The sequence below is a fragment of the Perognathus longimembris genome, chromosome 11, assembly GCF_023159225.1.
Source record: "Perognathus longimembris pacificus isolate PPM17 chromosome 11, ASM2315922v1, whole genome shotgun sequence".
Taxonomy (NCBI): domain Eukaryota; kingdom Metazoa; phylum Chordata; class Mammalia; order Rodentia; family Heteromyidae; genus Perognathus; species Perognathus longimembris.
Window position 1 is genome coordinate 43,240,560 of NC_063171.1, and position 24,129 is coordinate 43,264,688.

At 43.4% G+C, this 24,129-nt stretch overlaps 2 protein-coding genes across 8 annotated transcripts in view; one reads left to right on the forward strand and one right to left on the reverse strand.

Moving 5' to 3' along the window:
- Positions 1-19,519, forward strand: part of Pogz (pogo transposable element derived with ZNF domain) — a 62,160-nt gene extending 42,641 nt beyond the window's left edge. For all 7 annotated transcript variants that reach the window (XM_048356616.1, XM_048356608.1, XM_048356610.1 and 4 more), the window contains 9 exons: positions 7,161-7,261; positions 9,086-9,232; positions 13,627-13,761; positions 13,876-14,045; positions 14,212-14,352; positions 14,747-14,803; positions 15,246-15,358; positions 15,656-15,680; positions 15,803-19,519. In XM_048356616.1, coding sequence (XP_048212573.1) covers positions 7,161-7,261; positions 9,086-9,232; positions 13,627-13,761; positions 13,876-14,045; positions 14,212-14,352; positions 14,747-14,803; positions 15,246-15,358; positions 15,656-15,680; positions 15,803-17,474 — 2,561 coding nt within the window. In that variant the 3' untranslated portion in view covers positions 17,475-19,519. The remainder of the gene's footprint in view (positions 1-7,160; positions 7,262-9,085; positions 9,233-13,626; positions 13,762-13,875; positions 14,046-14,211; positions 14,353-14,746; positions 14,804-15,245; positions 15,359-15,655; positions 15,681-15,802) is intronic.
- A 1,360-nt stretch (positions 19,520-20,879) lies between these two features.
- On the reverse strand, positions 20,880-23,476 carry Psmb4 (proteasome 20S subunit beta 4). The gene is made up of 7 exons (XM_048357676.1): positions 23,286-23,476; positions 22,948-23,154; positions 22,221-22,367; positions 21,990-22,071; positions 21,382-21,498; positions 21,134-21,222; positions 20,880-21,000 (listed from the first exon to the last, which is right to left on the reverse strand). Exons 1-7 carry the CDS (start codon positions 23,423-23,425, stop codon positions 20,988-20,990), a joined length of 795 nt encoding a protein of 264 aa, XP_048213633.1. The 5' UTR covers positions 23,426-23,476; the 3' UTR covers positions 20,880-20,987.
- Between the last annotated feature and the right edge of the window lie 653 nt (positions 23,477-24,129).

Sequence of the window (24,129 nt, forward strand, 5' to 3'; positions counted from 1 at the left end):
GACTGGCCAATAAATAAATAAATAAATAAAATAAAAGGGGGAAAAGAGATTTATTTTTTGCCCTTATTTAAAACAAACAATAAAGAAAAACCTCACAAGAAATGTAGTAAATTTTATCTGTTGCTTTCTCTAAGGACTAGCTGGCATATGTCAAACAATTTCCCCTTTTTCAGAAAAAAGAAGGGATTAGAACATTAACTTTAAAAAGCACACTTCTGAATAAGACATCTTTAATAAAAAGACATCTTTTTTTTTTTTTTTTTGCCAGTCCTGGGCCTTGGACTTAGGGCCGGAGCACTGTCCCTGGCTTCTCTTTGCTGAAGGCTAGCACTCTGCCACTTGAGCCACAGCGCCACTTCTGGCCATTTTCTATATATGTGGTGCTGGGGAATTGAACCCAGGTCTTCATGTATACGAATCAAACACTCTTGCCACTAGGCCATATTCCCAGCCCAAAAAGACATCTTAAAGCAAAAAAAAAAAAAAAACAAATCTCAACTGGCTTTATTACATCTAGTGTTCAGTAACCATATGTTGCTGGTAGCTTCCCTATTGGATAGTGAAACTTGGGATTAATCATTTTGTTGTAGAATAAATGTTGGAATCAGTTATCATGACAAATATAGTGTGATCCAGGGTAGTCAATTTGGTCTAGTTTAGGATCAAAATTATTCACTTATCAGTGATGTGTATATGAAGCTACAATAATGCACTCAAACCTCCCAAATCAAAAACACCTACATTTCCTCTTCTATCCTCCAATGCTGAGGATCAAACCAGGGTCTTGCACGTTCTAGGCAAATATTCTGTCATTGAACTATATGCCCAGAGATGGGTAGGTTCTTGTTTCACTTATATATGGGTTCCACATAGGAAAGGTAAATTTTCTGTTGTGAAAAAAAGTTAAGGCTGCTCGGATTTTTTCTTCTCTTAACTTCCTACTCTCTTATCCCTGACTTTAAAATTTTTGAGTTTCTTCTGACAAAATTTGTTTTTATCAACAGCTTAATAACTTGTCAACTCAAGGAGATAAATACCTTTCATTAGTAGGTATCAATTTTATTCTTGGATTTCATTGTAACTTTGTTTGTTTTGGTGCTGAGTTTGAACTCCAGGTCTTCCACTTGACCCCTTGAGCCATGCCTCCACTTCTAGTTTTTTCCTTTCCTTGTTAGTCAGGTAGACAAATCTTGAGGATTTGTCTGCCTGGGCTGTAGTAGAACCATGATCCTCAGACCTCACCCTCTTAAGTAGCTAGAATTACATGGGCCTGTAATTCTAATAGTACTATGTTTTTTTGGTTGTTTTTTTTCCACACACACACTTGTTAAGGGCAGTAGATGCTTTAAGTGTGTGGCTCTTGGTTCTTTCATTGTTTTATTTATTTATTTTTTCCAGTCCAGGGGCTTGGATTCAGGGTCTGGTTACTGTCCCTATGCTTCTTTTTGCTCAAAACTCTAGCACTTTACCATTTGAGCCACTGTAATCACTTCTGGCCTTTTCTGTTTATGTGATGCTGAGGAATCAAACCTAGGGCTTCATGCATGCTAGGCAAGCACTCTACCACCAAGCCACCTTCCCAGCCAGTTTTAATATTTTTGTCGTTGGGTATTTCTTTTGTTTGTTGGATTATTTTGTTGTTGGTTTATATTATAATGGGGAGAGAATTTCACTGTCACATCTCCACACATTTACACTATACTCTGGTCTGTTTCATCCTTGGGTTTGTTCAATTGTTGGTGGTTATTTTTTGTTTTTAATGCCAAATCTGGGGCTTGAACACAGGGCCTGGGCACCATCAGCTTTTTTGCTCAAGGCTAACATTCTATCATTTGACCTACAGCTCCACTTTCAGCTTTTTTGGTGGTTACTTAGACATAAGACTCTCACAGACTTTAATGCCTGGGATGATTTTGAGTCCTGCTCCTCAGATCTCAGCCTCCATGAGTAGCTAGGATTACAGGAGTGAGCTACCAGCAACCTACTTGTTTTTGTTTTTGTTTTCCAAAGAATACTAGGTATCAAACTCAGGGACTTACATATGACATATTACATCCGATTAATATAAGATCTGTTTGTGCGTGTGTGTTGGTCCTGGGCTTGAACTCTGGGTCATGGCATTGTCCTGAACTTTTTTGCTCAAGGCTAGTTCTTCTACCTGAGTCACAGCACCACTTCTGGCTTTATTGAGTGGTTTATTGGAAATAAGAGTCTCATGGGAGTTTCCTTTCCGGGCTGGGAGGCTGGCTTTGAATCGCGATCCTCAAATCTCAGCTTCCTGAGTAGCTAGGATTACAGGTGTGAGCCACTGGCACCCAGCTTGGGTTAGTCTTCCAGTCTTAAAAAAAAATGTTGGTGGAAAGAAGAAAGAACAATAAAATGAGGAAGAGGTAAGCTTGAGGGATGTTTGCGTTAGGGAAATTAATCTTGTTCAGCTGCCAACAAGAGGAGCCTATGTTGATAGATATATTATTTTACTTTTTTGGTCAGTTGTAGGTCTTGGACTCAGGGCCTAGGTGCTGTCCCTGAGCTCTTTTGCTCAAGGCTAGTTCTTTACCACTTAGAGCCACTTTGGGTTTTTTGGTGGATAATTAGAGATGAGTCTCACTGACTTTCCTGCCCTGGCTGGCTTTGAACTGTGATCCTCAGATCTTAGCCTCCTGAGTAGCTAGTATTACAAGCATGAGCCACTGGTGTCCCGCCTACATGGGTAGATTTGAGAGGGTAAACTAGTTGATGACTGTCTTGAAACCATGGAATTGTGAGGTTAGATGAATCTTAGAAAGGCATACACATTTTTGGGGGGTTTTTTTTGGCCAGTCCTGGGCCTTGGACTCAGGGCCTGAACACTGTCCCTGGCTTCTTCCCGCTCAAGGCTAGCACTCTGCCACTTGAGCCACAGCGCCGCTTCTGGCCGTTTTCTGTATATGTGGTGCTGGGGAATCGAACCTAGGGCCTCATGTATCCGAGGCAGGCACTCTTGCCACTAGGCTATATCCCCAGCCCTGGGGTTTTTTTTTTTGGCCAGTCCTGGGGCTTGAACTCAGGGCCTGAGTACTGTCCCTGCCTTCTTTTTGCTCAAGGCTAGCACTCTACCACTTGAACCACAGTGCCCCTTCTGGCTTTTTCTATATATGTGGTGCTGAGGAATTGAACCCAGGGCTTCATGTATTTGAGGTAAGCACTCTACCACTAGGCCATATTCCCAGCCCAAGGTGTACACATATATTTTTCCATAATTTGGAGAGGGATGTCTTAGTTTATAATTTTCTCAAAGTAGGAGACTGTTGTAGGTGCTGAGGAGGTGAAGGTGACCCCCATGCTGATGTGTTGAAAAGGACAAGTGCTTGATAACTTCTGGGAGCCAATCTTCTTTAGTCCTTTTCATACATCTATATGGAATTATGTGTCAGAGATTAACAGATCTCTTAAACTCTCATCATTTGGGTTCCTCTGTCATTAATATTTTAGTTGTGAGATACTATGTGTAAATCTTTGAATAGCATTTATGCATTAAAAATTATATTAAGTGGTCTAGCATCTGGTGGCTTATGTCCGTAATCCTAGCTACTTTGGGAGGCTGAGATATGAGGATTGTGGTTCAAAGCTAGCCCAGGCAAACCCAGCTAACTAGTAAAATGCCAGAAATGGAGATGTGGCTCAAGTGATAGAGCTTTAGCCTTGAGCTAAAAAAGCTAGAGCACAAGGTTGAGCCCATGGCCCAACACACACACAGACACAAACAATTGCATTAACCTTTAAAAAAAATTACTGTTATTATAAAGATGATATACAGAGGGGTTATATTTATGTTTGTCAGGTAATAAGCACGTTTCCTTTGTACAGTGTCATCTGTTCCCTCATTCTCTCCCATTCCCACATTAACCTTTAATTATTGGTATTATGGTGACTATGATGTAGTCATACAATTGTGTAGGTAGGAAAAGCCTTTGAGATTGAATGATTTATCCAAGGGAGAAAAAGTAAGACACAGTTGAAGGTATTAACACTGAAAGATGTACTAGAAAGAGAGAGCTAATTGAAAAGACATGAACAAATTGAGAGGTAAGAGGAAAAGGATAAAGTATTGTGATGCTTCAGGTTAACTTTTCAAGCATGAATTTCTCTCTCTACATGTTTCTGCTTCTCTTGGCTCCTGTTTTTTTGTTTTGTTTTTTCGCCAGTCCTGGGGCTTGCACTCAGGGCCTGAGCACTGTCCCTGGCTTCCTTTTTGCTCAAGGCTAGCACTCTAACACTTGAGCCACAGTGCCACTTTGGGCTTTTTCTGTTTATGTAGTGCTGAGGAATCGAACCCAGGGCTTCATGTATGCTAGGCAAACACTCTACCACTAGGCCACATTTCCAGACCTTGGTTCCTGTTTTTTAATAATCTGTTCTTTGAAGGTTCAACTTGTATATCTCACAACCTTTCCTTATTCCTCAAGGCAGAATTTCTTATCTTTATCCTTGTAACACCTAACAATCCTTTAAGCAGTAGTTTTAAATGGGTGTGCAATCAGGTTTCTTTGAGAATAAGCACAAAGCCTTGGAACATTTCACCCTTTTGCATGTAATTTAAGAGGCTATCTTAAGTTTTCTGAGTTCTGTTGCTTGTCCAAAGTTAACAACTTTTTTTTTTTAAGTAATTATTCTTTTTTTTTTTTTTGGCCAGTCCTCGGGCTTGGACTCAGGGCTTGAGCACTGTCCCTGGCTTCTTTTTGCTCAAGGCTAGCACTCTGCCACTTGAGCCACAGCGCCACTTCTGGCCATTTTCTGTATATGTGGTGCTGGGGAATCGAACGCAGGGCCTCATGTATATGAGGCAGGCACTCTTGCCACTAGGCCATATCCCCAGCCCTAAGTAATTATTCTTTTTTTTTCTTTTTTTTTTTTTTTTTGGCCAGTCCTGGGCCTTGGACTCAGGGCCTGAGCACTGTCCCTGGCTTCTTCCCGCTCAAGGCTAGCACTCTGCCACTTGAGCCACAGCGCCGCTTCTGGCCGTTTTCTGCATATGTGGTGCTGGGGAATCGAACCTAGGGCCTCGTGTATCCGAGGCAGGCACTCTTGCCACTAGGCTATATCCCCAGCCCCCTAAGTAATTATTCTTAAAGCATTATTTCAACATGACTTTTTTTCCCCCCTCCTCCCCCAGTCCTGGAATTTGAACTCAAGGCTTGAATGCCGTCCCTGAGCCTTTTTACTCAAGGCTAGTGCTCTGCCACTTGAGCTCCACTTCTGGTTTGTTTGGTGGTTAATTGGAGATAAAAGTTTCATGGGCATTCCTGTCTGGCTGGTTTGGAACCACAGTCCTCAGGTCTTAGCCTCTGTAAACTAAGTTTACAGACAAGAATCACCAGCTCCTGGCTAAATCACTGTTTTTTGGGTTTTGTTTTTTTTTTTGGCCAGTCCTGGGGCTTAGACTCAGGGCCTGAGCACTGTCCCTGGCTTCTCTTTGCTCAGGGCTAGAACTCTGCCACTTGCCACTTGAGCCACACACAGCACCACTTCTGGCCTTTTTGTGTATAAGTGGTACTGAGGAATTGAACCCAGTGCTTCATGTATATATGAGGCAATCACTCTTGCCACTAGGCCGTATTCCCCGCCCTCACTTTTATTTTCTTTCTTTTCATTTTTATTTATTTTTGCGCCATTCCTATCCTTGACCTTCTTTTGCTCAAGGCTAGCACTCTACCACTTGAGCCACAGTGTCACCACTTTTTCTGTTTATGTGGTACTGAGGAATCGAACCCAGGGTTTCATGCATGCTAGGCAAGCACTTTACCACTAAGCCACATTCCCAGCCCATCACTTATATTTTTAATGGGTGAAGGAATTGATCATTGTCCATTCAATGCTTAAAACTTTAAGTCTGCAATTTCATATTTGCAAAAACCTGAAAATAATTCTGTAGGAAGTAAAAATCAAAACATTTTTGGGTGGGGGTCATACTTTATAATACAACACAATGAAAATTTTAACCAAAATTCTGAATTTTTAATATGACAAATTTTAAATTATCTTGATGTGCTAATGTCTACGGTAATAAAGACCATCTGTTCTAATTGTTAAATCTTTTGAGAGCAAATTCTTATTTGTACTCAAATTTTCAATAGATATTTGTTTTATTGCTTACAGATTCATTGTTCTTAAGGATAGGAATGAAGCATGTAGAATTTTTAAAAGAATTCATGCATTACGGGCTGGGGATATGGCCTCGTGGCAAGAGTGCTTGCCTCGTATACATGAGGCCCTAGGTTCGATTCCCCAGCACCACATATACAGAAAATGGCCAGAAGTGGCACTGTGGCTCAAGTGGCAGAGTGCTAGCCTTGAGCAAGAAGAAGCCAGGGACAGTGCTCAGGCCCTGAATCCAAGCCCCAGGACTGGCCAAAAAAAAAGAATTCATGCATTACTCCTGTGCCAGTGACTCACGCCTATAATCCTAACTACTCAAGACACTAAGATCTGAGGATTGTAGTTCGAAGCCAGCCTGGGCAGGAGAGTCCATGAGATTTTTATTTCTAATTACCCACCAGAAAACCAGAAGTCGTGCTGTGGTTCAAAGTGGTAGAACACCAGCCTTGACTGAAAAAGCTCAGTGACAGTGCCCAGGCTCCCTGAATTCAAGCCCCATGACCAACAAAAAAGAGGAAGTTTTCATGTGTCAGTAGTGTGTAAAGAATGAATGTACTGTGTAGATTTATTGGAGAAACTACTGATATTGAAAGTCAGTTGCTTATTAGTATTAGGAAGTAATAGGGATTTCTGTGACATTTTTGCCTAGAATAATGGATAAATAACAATTCCTAGATCATTTTGAAATAATGGTAATTGAAAATGGCTATGGAGTCTGAGACAATCCAGACTTTTATGGTAGAAAAAGGTGAAGTGAGGAAAGGGGAAATAGTAGGCCAAAGTTAGAATTGAAAATAGAATATTCAAATTAAATGTAAATAGTTTAAAATCTGTAGAGTGAAGCTGTAGTAAGAAGTCAGAACTAGAGAAACGTTAGTGATTAGCAGTTCAAATCCTGAAGCAGAAGGAACCAATTTAGAGAGACTAGAGGGAAAATGATTTATTGACTGTTGAAAATGAAAGGAACAGATCAGGAGGACTTCGGTTTTATTTTAAGGTCAATTTATTGATTCTTATTCTTACAGCCAAATGCAAGATCTGTGAGTGGGCATTTGAAAGTGAACCACTGTTTCTCCAGCATATGAAGGATACTCACAAGCCTGGAGAGATGCCTTATGTTTGTCAGGTATTGCCTTTTTCTCCCTCTAGTTTTAGCCAGTTTGTTCCTCTCAGGCTGAATGCAAACAATCCTTTCAGGAAGAAAATAAAAAAGCCAGGCACCGGTAGATCACGCTTGTCATCCTAGCTACTCAGGAGGCTAAGATCTGAGGATCATGGTTGAAAGCCAGTCCAGGCAGGAAGGTCTGTGAGACCCCTATCTCCAGTTAACCCCCCCCAAAAAACCTGGAAGTAGTGCTGTGGCTCAAAGTGCTAGAGCACTAGCCGTGAGCAAAAAAAAGCTCAGGGACAGCGCCCAGGCCCATGACTAACAATAAAATTAAAAGATAAGTGGGTTTGTGTGTATTTAGATGGTATACATAGGGGTTACCATTCACAGTTCAGGTAATTTCAGTACATTTCTCTTGGACAGTGTCACCCCTTCTTTTGCTCTCCCCCAATTTCCTCCTCATTCCTGTCCACAAGTTGCATAGTTCATTTTCTACATAGTGTATACTAAATAGCATGATTGCATTGGTTCACCCTTCCTCCATCTGTTTCTGTGCCCCCCCCACTACCCCCAGTCTTAAAAGAAGGAAAAGAAAAAAGGGGGGGCACACATAACACCACCACTAACAGCAGCATAAATAACCCGTGTTTCCATTTCCTGGAATTTGTTTCAGTAAAGTATTTCAAATGTTCAGGGGATCCAGGTGCCAGTGGCTCACACCTGTAAATCCTAGCTACTCAGGAGGCTGAGATCTGAGGATTGTGGTTCATAGCCAGCCTGGGCAGGAAAGTCCATGAGACTGGTATCTCCAAGTAACCGGAAGTGGCACTGTGGCTTAAGTGGTTGAGTGCTAGCCTTGACTTGAAGAGCTCAAGGACAGCACCCAGGCACAGAGTTCAAGCCCCATGACCACCACCACCAACAACAAAAATGTTCAGGGGAGTTATGCCTTTGGGATTCCTCCTCTCCTGGTATCCTCCTTTGATCTGTGTGTGAATGCCTAGAGTCATGGATAAGTTGTCATATCCAGTTATATTTCACATCTAGCTTCTGCATATAAGAGGAAACGTGCCATCTGTCTCTCTGAGCTTGGCTTATCTCACTTAACATAATTTGTTCTAGGTCCATCTTTCTCCCTGCAAATGACATTATCTTATTCCTTCATGGCTCTGCAAAATTCCATTGTGTGTAGCTACCACATTTTTGGGAATTCACCCATCTACTCTAGGACATGTGGGCTGTTTCCATAACTTGGCTATTTGTCAATAGTGCAGCAGTGATCATGGGATGTGCAAGTGTCTTTACGGTATCATGACTTGTACCATTCTGGGTAGATGCCCAGCAGTGGTGTGGCTGGGCCATAGGGAAGTTCTATGTTTAGTTTTTGGAGGAGCTTCTAAACTGCCTTGCAGAGTGGTTGTACTAGTTTACATTCTTACCAACAGTACACTTGGGAGTCCTTTTTCCTCACATCCCCACCAGCATTTGTGGTTGTTTGAATTCTTGATAGTGGCCAATCTAACTGGGATGAGATGCAATCTCAAATTGGTGTGAATGCAAATTCTTAAGGAATATTCCTACTGCACATGCTCAGTGTTGGACCTCAGAAGTATAGGAAAAATAATAAATACAGTTTCTGTCTTTAACATATTCCATGTTGGGGAAGAAATACATATAATAACCGCAGTATAATATTCCCAAGAGAAGATAGATAGACGAAGAGATAATTTGTTTTCCTGGACTTCTGAAAACATACAGAATGTTTTTATTTCTTAGTTATTAAATGTAGAAAGATCTCAGTTGTTCACGCTTAGCCTTTTTTTTTCCTCCTCTGTGACTCAGGTGTGTCAATATCGCTCCTCACTCTACTCTGAGGTTGATGTCCATTTTCGGATGATCCATGAAGATACCCGGCATTTGCTCTGCCCTTATTGCTTGAAGGTCTTCAAAAATGGCAATGCCTTCCAACTACATTACATGAGGCACCAGGTAGCAGGCACTAAGCCATTCATATGTTCTTTGTTTTATTTATAAATGCTAGGCAAATAGTTATACTAAAGAAGATAATATACATATGCGTGCAAAAATTACTCAATTTCAGCTATATGCCATCTTCTAAGGTAGTTGCTTGTAGTAGATAAACAATGGTACAATAAATGTGAAGAGTTTTGTTAGAGGAAAGTATAGGATACAGAAAAGCATATACTTCTTTTGGAACCAGAAAGTAGTGTTCAAGACCTGATGGATGACTGAAAATGATATCCAAGTAACATAGAATGGAAAATAGTGTACCTGGGGCACAGGTTAAGACTGGGGATCTATAGAATTAAGGTATATTTAGTGTAGATTATGAGGGTTAGAAGTTAGGAGGATCAGAGTAGGGAGGCTCTTGTTAAGACTTTATACTGATTCTTCTGAGGTGAATGTATTAAAAGAGATTAAGACTGAAGTTAAGAAGATGATCAAAAGGTTTTTTCAGCAGTCGGTGGGAGAGAATAGTGATTATTGGTTTTTGAAATGAAAAAAAGGGTATGTGAGATAGTGAGAATATATTGATATTTGTGACCTAGAGATGGACTGGAAAAAGTAGGAAAAGCTGAGTGTCAGTAGCTCATGCCTATAATCCTAGCTACTCAAGAGGCTGAGATCTGAGGATCACTGTTCAAAGCCAGCCCAAGCAGAAAAGTCCCCATGAGACCATTATCTCCAATTAACCACTCAAAAGCCAGAAGTGGTGCTGTGGCTCATAATGGTGTAGAGCACCAGGCATGAGCTCAGGAACAGCACCTAGGCCCTGAGTTCAAGTCCATGACCAAGAAAAAAAGAATGGAATGTAGTAACAACACTCAAGATGCTAAAGCGGAAGTATTGAGTTTGAAGCCAGCCTGGACTATACAGACTAAAAAAACAATCCATTGCCCTAAACTTCTATCTTTAGCAATGGAATGAATGAAAGGACTGTTAACTGAAATAGAAACTCTGAATTTGGGGATGGAAGCATGGCTCAGTGATGGAACACCTTCCTAACAAGCATAGGCTTGGAGTTCAAACCTGTTAAAAAAGAAAAAGTAAACAGAGCAAGAGGGGCTGGAAATGTGGCCTAGTGATAGAGTGCTCGCCTCGCATACATGAAGCCCTGGCATCAGTTCCTCAGTGCCACATGTACAGACAAAGCTAGAAGTGGTGCTGTGGCTCAAATGGTAGTGTGCTAGCCTTGAGCAAAAGAAGCTTAGGGGGCTGGGGATATGGCCTAGTGGCAAGAATGCTTGCCTTGTATACATGAGGCCCTGGGTTCAATTCCTCAGCACCACATATACAGAAAATGGCCAGAAGTGGTGCTGTGGCTCAAGAGGCAGAGTGCTAGCCTTGAGCAAAAAAGAAGCCAGGGACAGTGCTCAGGCCCTGAGTTCACGGCCTAGGACTGGCCAAAAAAAATAAAAGAAGCTTATGGACAGTACGCAGGCCCTGAGTTCAAGCCCCAGGACTGGCCAAAAAAGAGCAAGGTTGTTAGACTATTTTGAGTCAGCAGCATGTGTGGACTTCACGTATAGCTGTTAAATGATAAGGCTTATCCCTGTAATTCTAGATATTCAGGAGCCTGGAAGCTAGTCTGGGGAGAAAGGTCCAGGAGAGACTATCTCCAGTTAATTAAAAAAAAGAAAGCCAGGCTGGAAACATGGCTCAAGTGGTAAAATACTAGTTGTGAGTAAAAAAAAAAAAGAAAAAAAGCTGAACAGGTAGCTGAGTAAGTGTGAGACCCTGAGTTCAAGCCCTCATATCTGTAAAAATAGTAAGTTTAAAGTCTCGGACAAAAGTTGTTGAAAAGATACTTGGGAATCATTATTTTTCTCAAGTGTCACAGGCTCTCCAGCCCTGTCTGGAACAGAAAAGGAAAGGCTTAGGATTCCTGAAGTTTGTATCCACAATGCCAGCACCATAGTCTTAGAGGGAAGCAGAAAACTTGACGTAAGGGAAGCTGAGAAGTATTTTGAAAAAGAGGCATGATTAAAATGTCATAAACTGGACTGGGAATATGGCCTAGTGGCAAGAGTGCTTGCCTTGTATACATAAGGCCCTGGGTTCGATTCCTCAGCACCACGTATATAGAAAACGGCCAGAAGTGGCGCTGTGGCTCAAGTGGCAGAGTGCTAGCCTTGAGCAAAAAAGAAGCCAGGGACAGTGCCCTGGACCTGAGTTCGAGCCCCAGGGCTGGCCAAAAAAAAGTCACAAACTGCAAGAAGTTAGCAAGCAAGATAGACATTAATTTGTATTAACAAGAGTCATTTTATTTTTGAAGTAAAATTCTACAAATAAGAGGGAAGGAAACAGATAACCTAAAAGATGTTTGTTGGCCTGGGAATGTGGCTTAGTGCTAGAGTGTTTGCCCAGCATGCGTGAAACCCTGGGTTTTATTCCTCAGAACTACATAAACGGAAAAAAAGCCAGAAGTGGTATTGTGGCTCAAGTGGTAGAGTGCTAGCCTTGAGCACCGAGAGGCTCAGGGACAATGCCCAGGACCTAAGTTCAAGCCCCAGGACTGGCCAAAAATAAAATAAAAGGTGAGGAAAGGAGGGTAGTCGATCTAGGAGCAAGAAGTAACAGGAAAATTTAGGATTTTGTTGGTGGAGGTGTAGTTTGTTTATAAGATGGAATAAGTGTAACCTTGGTTTAAAATGATGTCAGAAGGCACTGGGAATATGACCTAGTGGCAAAGTGCTTGCCTCATATATATGAAGCCCTGGGTTCGATTCCTCAGCACCACATATGTAGAAAAAAGCCAGAAGTGGCACTGTGGCTCAAGTGGTAGAGTGCTAGCCTTGAGAAAAAAGAAGCCAGGGACATTGCTCAGGCCCTGAGTTCAAGCCCCAGTACTAGTAAAAAACAAAACAATGCTATCAGAAGGAACCGCTAAAACAGGAAAGTTAGGCATATAAAAGAATATAAAATGGAAGACAGAGTGGGTGCGTGGGTGCTCAGTGCTCACACTCAGATGGATGAATACATGTCACTTGCAAGTACCCCCTTCAGTTGTGCAGAAGTGATTACTGATAGTTTACCACAGGCATTTCCAAGTAGGGGTACAGAAATTGTTACATTTACTTGCTACCCAAGCAAAGAAAATTATACATACGAATCCTACTTTTGAAAAACTTGGGTACTAAGCAAACTCACAAGGATATATAATTAATATGTATTGATGTATTAAGAGGAAAAGCAACAAGATAAAAATGAGTGCACTAAATTATCGTTTGTGTTTTAAAGAGAAAAATAAGAAAGTAGTGATTCCTTATGAATGGTTATATGCACAGATTGCCCATTAAAAGGATTCAGAAAGCTAGCAATAAAAGCCAGGAGCCGGTGGCTCACTCCTGTTGTAATTCTAGCTACTGAACATCATGGTTCAAAGCCAGCCTGCGTACGAAAGTTCCCATGAAACTCTTATCTCCAGTTAACCACCAGAAAACCACAAGTGGAGCTGTGGCTCAAAGTGGTAGAACACTAGCCTTGAGCAAAATTGAGCTCAGGGACAACAGCCTGGCCCTGAGTTCAAGCCCTACAACCAACAAAAAAGACAACTAGTAATGAACTATCTACAACATAGGTTGAGTTGAAGTTATGAGTTGGTTTGTTTGCTTGGTGGTTTTACCATGTCCCATTTTATTGTCCTCTTTTTTTTTTCTTTCCAGTCCTGGAGCTTGAACTCAGAGCCTGGGCACTGCCCCTGGCTTCTTTTTGCTCAAGGCTAGCACTCTGCCACTTGAACCACAGCACCACTTCTAGCTTTTTCAGTTTATATGGTGCTGCGGAATCCAACCCAGGGCTTCATGCATGCTAGGCAAGCACTCTACCACTAAGCCACATTCCCAGCCCTATTGTCTTTTAAAGAGTCAAAAAAGAAGCACTAACTCAATGTAAAGATAAAGTTCTAAAAAGTAGGGACCAATAAGTTTATGTCACTGGCCCAAATTACTATAATTACTCTTAGTCATCTTGGCCTTGATTCCACCTTTCCTGCCATTGATTTTTTTTTTTTTTTTTTTTTTTTTTTTTTTTTTTGCCAGTCCTGGGGCTTGGACTCAGGGCCTGAGCACTGTCCCTGGCTTCTTCTTGCTCAAGGCTAGCACTCTGCCACTTGAGCCACAGCGCCACTTCTGGCCATTTTCTGCATATGTGGTGCTGGGGAATTGAACCCAGGGCCTCATGTATACGAGGCAAGCACTCTAGCCACTAGGCCATATCCCCAGCCCTCTGCCATTGATTTTTAATGGCAGGGTTCTTAATTCTCTTAAGAAAGGAAGAATGATGTAACACTGATCTACCTTCTCAGAGAAGAAAAGTCATTGGGAACCTTTAAGGAATTCTTGTCTTTCTTTCCTCCTCAGAAGAGAAATGTTTATCACTGCAACAAGTGCCGGCTGCAGTTTCTCTTTGCCAAGGACAAAATTGAACACAAGCTTCAGCATCATAAAACCTTCCGTAAACCTAAGCAGCTTGAGGGCTTGAAACCAGGCACCAAGGTAAAGGGTTTGCCAAAGTTTCTTTTACAGAACCAGAAAGGGGGAGAATAGAGATTTGCCGCATCCCAAAGTTATTGTGGGTAGACTCTCACTGTTTCTTCCCTCAACTCTCAGGTGACAATCCGCGCTTCACGAGGGCAGCCGAGAACTGTTCCAATCCCCTCCAGTGATACACTTCCCAGCACCTTGCAGGAGGCAGCACCACTGACGTCAACGGACCCCCTGCCCGTTTTCCTTTATCCCCCTGTCCAACGCAATGTCCAGAAGAGAGCTGTTAGGAAAATGTTAGTGCTTTCTAAATGCTGGGTGGGAGGGGTCTGGGTGGGCAGGGTTATTTCTGATACACAGTGTAAGTAAGCATCTCAGCAGGGTCGGTCATGTAAAATCTTACAATGTGGGGGTATTTGGAACAGTAATGAAATGTTTTGTTTGTTGTTTTTTTTGGGACAGGAGTGTCATGGGCCGACAGACATGTCTGGAATGTAGCTTTGAGATCCCAGATTTCCCTAACCATTTCCCTACTTACGTCCACTGCTCACTCTGTCGCTATAGTACCTGCTGCTCCCGAGCTTATGCCAACCATATGATCAAGTAAGTCATTATGAGTTCATTTTGTCCAGAATCATTTTATTCTCTTCCCTGCTCTCCTAGTTCATTTCCTTCTTGAACTCTTCAGAGAATTCTTTATTTCTTCAGGCAAGATAAGAGACCAAAGCCATGTTCACTTGGCTTTAGTTCCTGATTCTGTAGGATCTTTCTACTCAAAAGTGTGGGCCAAATACCAGCATTGGATGGAGCTTGTTAGAAATGCTTTCTCAGCCCCACCTAGCCTGGATCAAGACACGAATTGTAATCAATCCTGAAGTGATTTTGTGTTTGTATTAAAGTTTAAGAAGAATGATGCACATTGCACATTGTAATTGGTAGGGATCTCTAGCTTAGTGGGCAAAACCTCATGACTCATTTCACATTTTGTCTTTCTCAGCAATCATGTTCCACGGAAGAGCCCCAAATATTTGGCTTTGTTTAAAAACTCTGTGAGGTAAGGAAAAGCTTATGGTATTCTTTTTCTTTTCTAAGTCTTTATATGCTTTTTGTTGTTTTGTGGAGTGGTTGGTAGTGTGGATTGAGAGAAAAGAGAAAATATGTTTTCCTTCCCTTTTTTCCTTTTTTGTTGATCCTGGGCTTGAACTCAGGGTTTGGGTGCTTTCCTTGAGTGTTTTCAACTCAAGGTTTAGTGACTTACCACTTTAGCCACAGCTTCACTTCCAGTTTTTTGGTGTCCCATTAATTAGAGATAAAAGTCTCAGGAATTTTTCTGCCTGGGCTGGCTTTAAACCAGTCCTCAGATCTCAGCCTCCTGAGTAACTAGAATTACAGGCATGAGCCACCAGTGCGCAGTCTGGCTTTTCCAGCCTCAGAATTTAACTTTCTGTAGTGTCATTGCCGTATTTGTCTTATATGCTCTTGATTCTCTTTCACAGTGGAATCAAGCTAGCCTGCACTTCATGTACCTTTACTACCTCTGTGGGAGATGCCATGGCCAAACATTTGGTTTTCAACCCCTCCCACAGATCCAGCAGTATCCTGCCACGGGGTAAGTAGGAGAGAGGAAAGTTACTGGGCAAAAAGAGGCCTGTCCAAAAAAAAAAAGATGCCTGACATTCTTTGTAAGCCAGGAGCTCTCTTCTCCAGTGTCACCCATTCACTGTTTAGATAGACTGCACTAAATTAGAAACCTTCTAAATTAGAAACCTTCTAACATGAAGTTTATATAGGACTTGAAGGCACTCTGCAGCATGTATTTGTATGTGGGAGTTTGAAATGCTAAGACACCATCTTTTGGAGGACTCCTTCGCTGAGCTAACCTTTTTTATTGTCTCCTTTTCTCTAGGACTCAATTGGCTATCTCACTCAAGGTAACAAATTCTCACTTAATGATTTAATTGCTGTTTTGCAGTGTTTACAAATAGTGTTACTACACTATTTAAATTTTTGAGTTTAACTTACTTTCTTCTTTTCTCACCTACCTACCCCTTAGGCATGGTCAGACTCGTGACCGAGTACATGACCGGAACTTGAAGAATATGTACCCTCCTCTTTCTTTGCCACCTAACAAAGCTGCCACTGTGAAATCTGCAGGAGCCACCCCACCTGAGCATGAAGAGCTCCCAATGCCTGTGGCTCAAGCACTCCCATCACCAGCCTCAACTGCAACCCCGCCGCCAACCCCCACTCACTCGCAGCCTTTAGCCCTTCCACCCTTGGCCCCAGAGGGGACCAAGTGTCTGAATGTTGATGACCAGGATGAAGGTGGCCTAGTCACCCAGGAACCTGAGCCAGCATCAGGTGGCGGAGGTAATGGTGGAATTGGTAAGAAAGAGCAGCTATCAGTAAAGAAGCTTCGCGTAGTACTGTTTGCCCTATGCTGCAATACAGAACAGGCAGCTGAACACTTCCGGAACCCCCAGCGACGTATTCGGCGTTGGCTTCGTCGATTCCAGGCCTCCCAGGGGGAGAATCTAGAGGGCAAATACCTCAGCTTTGAGGCAGAAGAGAAACTGGCTGAGTGGGTACTGACCCAAAGGGAGCAGCAGCTCCCTGTGAATGAGGAGACCTTGTTCCAGAAGGCCACCAAAATAGGACGTTCTTTGGAGGGGGGGTTTAAGATCTCCTATGAATGGGCTGTGCGCTTCATGTTGCGGCACCATCTGACTCCCCATGCCCGGCGAGCTGTGGCTCACACCCTACCAAAGGATGTAGCAGAAAATGCAGGACTCTTCATTGAATTTGTACAGCGGCAGATTCACAACCAGGACTTACCCTTGTCTATGATTGTGGCTATTGATGAGATCTCTTTGTTCCTGGATACAGAGGTGCTGAGCAGTGATGACCGCAAGGAGAATGCCCTGCAGACTGTGGGCACAGGGGAGCCTTGGTGTGACGTGGTGCTGGCCATTCTAGCAGATGGCACCATCCTCCCAACCCTGGTTTTCTATCGAGGACACATAGATCAGCCCGCTAATGTGCCAGACTCTATATTGCTAGAAGCAAAGGAAAGTGGCTACAGTGACGACGAGATCATGGAGCTGTGGTCATCTCGAGTGTGGAGGAAGCACACAGCTTGCCAGCGTAGCAAGGGAATGCTAGTGATGGACTGTCATCGCACTCATTTGTCTGAAGAGGTACTGGCTCTGCTTAGTGCCTCTAGCACATTGCCTGCAGTGGTACCGGCAGGCTGCAGCTCCAAAATCCAGCCATTAGATGTATGCATCAAACGGACTGTGAAGAACTTTCTGCACAAAAAGTGGAAGGAACAGGCTCGGGAAATGGCAGACACTGCTTGTGATTCAGATGTTCTGCTTCAGCTAGTGCTAGTTTGGCTGAGTGAGGTGCTGGGTGTCATTGGAGACTGCCCAGAGCTAGTTCAGCGCTCCTTCCTTGTGGCTAGTGTTCTGCCAGGCCCTGATGGCAACATTAACTCACCTACTCGCAATGCTGACATGCAGGAGGAGCTCATTGCCTCCCTAGAGGAGCAGCTAAAGCTGAGTGGGGAACAGTCTGAGGAGCCCTCAGCTTCCACCCCCCGACTCAGATCATCTCCTGAAGAGACAGTTGAGCCTGAAAGCCTTCACCAGCTGTTTGAGGGGGAAAGTGAAACAGAGTCTTTCTATGGCTTTGAGGAGGCTGACTTAGATCTGATGGAGATCTGAGTGTTGGGATCATGAGAGTGGAGTCAGGTTGGGAAGGTGAGGGAGGGTAGAGGGAGTTAGGGAAAAGGGGGCATACCAGATGGGGTACTTGGTTTATATTTTTAATTTTATGCCATCATTTCCCCTGATGTTGACCTACACTTCCCTGTGAATTTGTGATTAGGAAATCAATAGTGATCATTTCTGAGCCGAGGAGCTGACTCCATTGGTCATTCACTTCTGCTAAAAACAGGCTTTTGTGACTTTTTTCTTTCTAAATTTAAATCACTGTGTTCAGTATTTTTCTGACAAAAATCAAAAAAAGAAAAAAAGAAAAAACCCTTTGTGGGTGGATGTTGTTTTGTTTCCCCTTTTACCTCAATTGTATCATAGTACTTCCAGGTTTTTTGTTCGTTTTATTGTGTGGCCAACGTCTTTGGGCATGATACTATCTAATAACCATTGTTAATGTGAGAACATTTCTGAAGATGGGAAAGACAAAAATATGTAGTTCAAACTGGTTTGTTATATATATGGATAAACTTTTTCATTGTGGTCTTAACACTTTTATATAAAAATGAAAATGCAAGGAAAAAAAAAACCACTGAACTCTTCTTCCTTCTCCTTTTCTTACCTTCCCTCTCCAGAGATGTTGGTTTCAACAGCTCTAGATATAAGATTGTGGCTTTAAAAATGCATGAAACCACCCTCAATCATCCAGAATGATGAATAGATTTGTCTTTTCTTCACCATCCTCCAACAAAAACTATTTTTTGCTCTTGGCGATCCTTGACCCCTCCTTGCCCCATTCTCACACTGCCCATCACTCTGGACGAAGGAGCACACATATCCTTACCGAGGCACTGAGGCCATCAGGCAGGGTGGAAGCCATTCCCAGCGTGTCTTCATCCTGCAAACCCTCCGGCGGTCCCTGCTTTTTGAACTTCATCCTGTTAAGTGGACAGCATGCCTGTTCAAGAGACCACAGATCCTACAGCCAGGAACTAATTGTGCAAACTTAAGTGCTGAACTTTAAAAAGATAGACAGCCTGTTGAAATTGTGCTTATTAACCTTGTGGCTTTCCCCTATTTCTCTTAATGCCTAGAGAAGAATCTGATGCGAAAGAAAAACACGGGAGTGTGCACAAAGAAAAAAAAACCATGAATTTTTATTTTTCACTGCCAGCTTGAAGGAAAATTTTTTCTACAATTTGCATGAGGGATTTTTAAAAAAAAATAAAAATAAAAAATTCACAGTTATAAGCCAAAATGTACTGTACCATACAGAGAAAAGGAGCAAAAAAAAAAAAAACAAACCAAGTCTACCTTTCCCGCAGCTACCCATTCTTCTGTCCATCCTGAGGCTTTCAGCAATGTTCTCCTCCTGTGAGCCAAGGAGGCAACCTGCACAAGCTTGTAAACGGTTCATCTTTAAAATGTACATAAGTGGAACATTTAATAAAATGAGCGGAAACAGATTTTATAAATTCCCCCAAACCCTAGGTGACCCTGTAGGCTTTCAGACTGGGAGATCTTCAAGCTGTCACACCGATGGTACAGGTGTGACATTTACCACCTGTTCCTCTCCCTGCTGTTGTTTTTTAAACACCCAGCACACTATAATATAGTGAACTGGAGCATTCCCTTCCAGAACAGCTTGGCCAGCTTTCAACCCATGGCACCTGAAAACTGAACTAAGGATCCATCTGGGCCTCTCTTCCCCAGCCTCTTGGCCCAGTGCCATTTTATTGAAGGACTGAACTTTCAAGTCAACCCTCTGCTTTTGAGAAATTCGGAGAACTATGATTGGTCACTCCTGTCTACACCCTAATCCTCTTTGGTAGTCTCTGCAGCAGCCACAGCCTTAGCAGAGCTGGGTTCCTTGTCTCTGCACTCTTTCTGGATGGGTAAATTTTTCTAAGATCATTAGCAATGGATCAACTGGGTTTTGGCCAGGAAGTTGTCTTTGTGGACTCCGCCTGCATGGCTTAGTAGTAGAAGGAAGTTTTTTGTTTTGTTTTTTTTTTATAATTCAGTTTAATCAATAAACACGTATTTATTGACTACTTTGTGTTACGAGTGAATGTGTGGAGGTTTTCAATTGAAAGTTCATAGTTCCTTGCCTAAGTTTGCTTATTTGCTGTTGTCTGTACCCATTTCTCAGAAAAAAAGGTTTGGAGAGGATATGCTAAAGAATCACTTAGGGCCCAGGCAGGCAGGGCACACTGGTATTAGCCTCGCCACTCAGTAGGCTGAGATCTGGGAGTCAGGATCAGGGTCAACACACAAGAGAAACTGGGGAGACTTACCTCTAATTACCTAGCAAAAGTCTGAAGTGGAGGTGTGGCTTAAGTGGTAAGAGTGCCAACCTTGAGTGAAAAAGCCGTGAGCATGAGGCCCTGAGTTCAAGCCCCAGTACTAGCAAGTCCACACACACACAAGCACCCCGGGTGCTCATTTTTAAAACCATTCTAGCAATGGCATGTGACTGACATGCAGTTGATTTGACCTACAGCTATATTTTGTACTTTCTAATGAACACGATTTTTCCCCTCAAACCAATTTAACAATGTCTAGGGGGTCAGGAATGCACAGTACAGATAGGTGATTCTGCATCAGTGTTTCTCAAACAGCAAAGCCCTTAAAAATCACACTTGAGGGCTCAACTCATAATGGCATATTCTCATAGCAGACATCCTAGTGGGTTTGAAGGATCTTTAGTTTCAGCTCCTGATGATCAGTTATGCAATCAATATTCTGATGCAGTGCTAGAATTTTAGATTCAAGCTATAGATATTTAGGTTAAATGTTTATACTGCTTCATACTCTCTGTATGAAGAGGCTGGACTTGGCGTGGGTTGGAGTGCCACTTCTAGGCAGCCTCCTTATAAAGAGCAGCTCCATAAAGACACTGCATGTCTTTGACATTGTGTTTAAAAAAAAAAAAATCACACCTGCCGCCAACATTAGCCAGAAGATCTGCATTCTTTTACAATCTAGCAAAGGGAAAATAGTACTGGAAAGTTTTAAACACAAAGAAACAGTTATGAGCTGGGCACTGGTAGTTCACACCTATAATCCCAGCAACTCAGATCTAAGGATCACAGTTCAAATCAATCAACAAGAAGCCAGAAGTGGAGCTACGGCTCAAGTGATAAGCACTAGTCTTGAGTAAGAAAACAGGGAGAGTGCCCAGGCCCTGAGTTCAAGCCTCCAGACTGGCACAATAAAGTTATGCTACCCATACAAATTTAAGTCTGGCTTCTACAAGAAGCTGCCTTTAGCACAGCATCAAATGAAGACTGTCCTGGGCTGTATTGGCATGTAGAGAGTGCTGTAGTTCTCCAACCAAGAAAGGTGGCACATGGCTGTACTGGGCAGTAGAGCTCTTGGTGTGACCCAGAGAGAATAAAACCACTCAGCAAACACTTTACAGGACTGATTTATTTTACAAAAGAAAGTCTACCTTTGAACTGGCCAAGTTCGAATGTAAAAGAAGGGTAAAACTTCAACTCTGGATAAGGCATTTGTATTTCATTCAAAACCACTAGAAAGAAAAAGAACATTAAAAGAATTGTGAAATATAAAAATCAATTCCCAAAAGCTTTACCCTCCCAGCTAGATATTTTTCTGGTTGAATCCTTTTAAAAAGGCCAGCTTAATGCAAACCACTATCTCACCTGATCATGTGGGCAATATCCCAGTTGGTCTCTGCAGACAGTGGGCCCTCGATTTCAACACCTTTCTCAGTTACAGTGGCAATTTGAAACTGAAAAGAAAACACCAACGAAATGCTTACTCTTAAATGAAGTCCAAGGCCTAATCAAAAATCAGATAGAGGATCTTCCCTCCAGTCACAGAGGTGAGACCTAGGAATTTAAGAATCCACAGCCTTAACAGTTGGGTTCCCAGAACCTTTGCTCCTCACCCGGTTATAAGAACGTGCATCTCGATAGTACAGCACTCGCATGCAGCGTTCCACCAGCTCTCGGGCCTCAGTCTGAGTCAACACAGGCTGCTTCTCCAGAACTTCTCGAAGCAGAGGCTAGGGAGATAGTGGGATAAAACATGGGAGATTTCAGACTGAGTTTGTTTGTCCCTAACAGCTGTAAATGAGTAAGTGGAATGGCAACTTTGTCTCAACAAAATGAAGTTGCTTACTAAGACCCTCTTGTTGTTGTTTTTGGCCAGTCCTGGGGCTTGGACTCGGGGCCTGAGCACTGTCCCTGGCTTCTTCTTGCTCAAGGCTAGCACTCTGCCACTTGAACCACAGCACCACTTCTGGCCATTTTCTGTATATGTGGTGCTGGGGAATTGAACCTAGGGCACTGTTGCCACTAGGCCATATCCCCAGCCCCCACTAAGACCCTCTTAAAGGGGAAGTTTTAAGACAATCAACTGACTCCCATTTATCTCACCCAAAGTATCTACTGTCTTCAGAATTCAAGAAACCAGTTGATGAGAAATAGGATCCCAGGAGAAAAACAAGCAACCAGGTAGGCCCCATTTTCTTTTTTCCCCTCATCTGCTACTCACCTGAGCCAAGTATGCACCATAACCAGTGGCCAGTGAAGGGGCTTCATAGGCCACACCAAGCATGTCCACATAACCAAGGAAGCTAACAGAGCAAAAGAGATCAAATAACTCATTTAATCTTAAATTTTCTGAGTTGAAAGAGGGGCTGGGGGGTAGGGGGAAGAATAGAAGAGTCCAAAACAGAGGTGGTCAGGTTGGAATCTCAGGGTAGTTATTTGTACTTAAACCAACCTTTCTCCATCAGCGTAGCCTCCAATGACCATGGTGTTCCACAGAGGGTTCATCTTGGAGCGGCGGCTGTACATGGCCCTGGTCAGCCACGAATGAATAGCTTTGGGACTATAGCTGTGTCCATCTCCCAACAGCTCTTCATCAATCCTTAAAGGAATTGATTGGAAGAAAAGAGAAACAGAAGGTAGGATGTCGACCCACATCCAAAAGAAATTGCCCGTCATCCTCATTTTATATGCCCTAAGGCCAAAACCCATTCACATTTTTTTTAAACTAATTGACTTTTTCAGACCTATCTATATACTTGTAGTTTGATCAAATACATCCCCTCGGCTGGGCGCTGGGGGCTCATGCCTGTAATCCTTGTTACTCAGGAGGCTGAGATCTGAGGATTGAGGTTTGAAGCCAGCTCGGACAGGAAAGTCTTATTTCCAATTAACCACCAGAAATCCAGAAGTGGCACTGTGGCTCGAAGTGGTAGATGGCTAGCCTTGAACAAAAGAGCTCAAGGACAGCGGCCAGGCCCTGAGTTCAAGTCCCACAACACACCAAAAACAACAAAAAACCCAACTCAACCCCTCCATTACTTTCTTAACCTTTCCCCCAGATTCCTACTTTTGAATCCCAACCGTTTTGTAGACTACGAAAGCCCCGAGTCCCTCCATCTTCCCAAAGGGCGTAACGGGGAGGGGGAGGAGGGGTCCCACTCCTACCCCAGACGACTTACACCATCTGGCCGAGAACTTGCTTCAAATACTGAAAATCAGCATAGTCTCCGGAGGCCCCGAGCATGGTGCTGTTGTTGACCCGCATGATGCGAGAGATGTTGCGGAAACGAGCGAGGGAGCCGTAGGAGCCCAGCATGTCGGCAGCAATCACCACTCCGCCCTCGAACTTGACGCCCAGCACCGAGGTCCCGGTCACCATGGGGTTCCTGGGGAAGGAGACACGTTCCTGGGGACGGGCGGCGCGGGGGATGGAGGCCGCGGGGCTGCTCGCGCGTCCCCGGGGGTCGCGGCGGCCGGGGGCCTCGTCCGGCACCGCGGGCCCGGGCGCAGCACTTACTGAGTCCGCGTGATGGGGGAGCTGTAGTGCGCCGAGACCGGGTCCGCCAAGGAGCCGGGAGTGGACGGGACGCGGTAAAACTGTCCCGGGGCCGGGCCCCCGGCCCAATGACCACAACGGGACTCCCAAAACGCTTCCATCTTAGTCACGGTCGCGGGAGGGAATGAAAGCGCTTGCGCCAACGGAAGCGGAAGTGGTCCTTCGGCGGCGCGACCTTCTTCCTGTAAGCTACTTCCCGCAGCCATGTTGGCGAGGTCACGCCGTCCGTCGCCCGAACGTCGCCACGCGATTGCGTGTCCACGCGGGAGAGTTTGCAGTAGATCTGTGGGTTTCTTTTTCCTTTGTTTAATCATCTGTGGGGCTTGAACTCACGGCCTGGGCGCTGACCCTGAGCTTTTTCACTCAAGGCTAGCGCTCCACCCTTCGGGCCACGGCGCCACTTCCGGTTTTTGAGTGTGTTCACTTTTCTGCCTGGGCTGGCTTCGAACCGCGATCCTCTAGGACTCAGCCTCCTGAGTAGCGAGGATTACAGGTGTGACCTACAAGTGCCAGGCTGATCCTGATTTGTTCCTGAATTTAGTCATTCCATCGTTGGCTTCCTGATTTTTACATTCCTTTTATTTTTCATTGTTTTCTCAGTAGCTTTCAATTCATTTTGAAATTGTGAATTGCATTTTGTTCACACATCAGTCTTGCTTTTGTTGGAAGTAGAGATGTTATTCTGCTCCTTATTCTATTCTTTTTTCCTGGTACTAACAGTATGAGAGCTGCCCTTCTCTTCTGTTGCTTATTTCTTCTGGGGAAAAAAATGTTTCCCCTAGCTTTAAAAAAAAAAAACAAAGTA

What these genes read in the sequence shown, in the direction of transcription:
- Psmb4 (XM_048357676.1), bottom strand. Translation starts at nt 23,425, where the DNA reads ATGGAAGCGTTTTGGGAGTCCCGTTGTGGTCATTGGGCCGGGGGCCCG. An exon ending in ATGGTGCATACTTGGCTCAG is followed by an intron (nt 21,499 to 21,989) that starts GTGAGTAGCAGA and finishes CTATCTCCCTAG; the next exon opens with CCTCTGCTTCGAGAAGTTCT. An exon ending in ATGCACGTTCTTATAACCGG is followed by an intron (nt 21,223 to 21,381) that starts GTGAGGAGCAAA and finishes TTTTCTTTTCAG; the next exon opens with TTTCAAATTGCCACTGTAAC.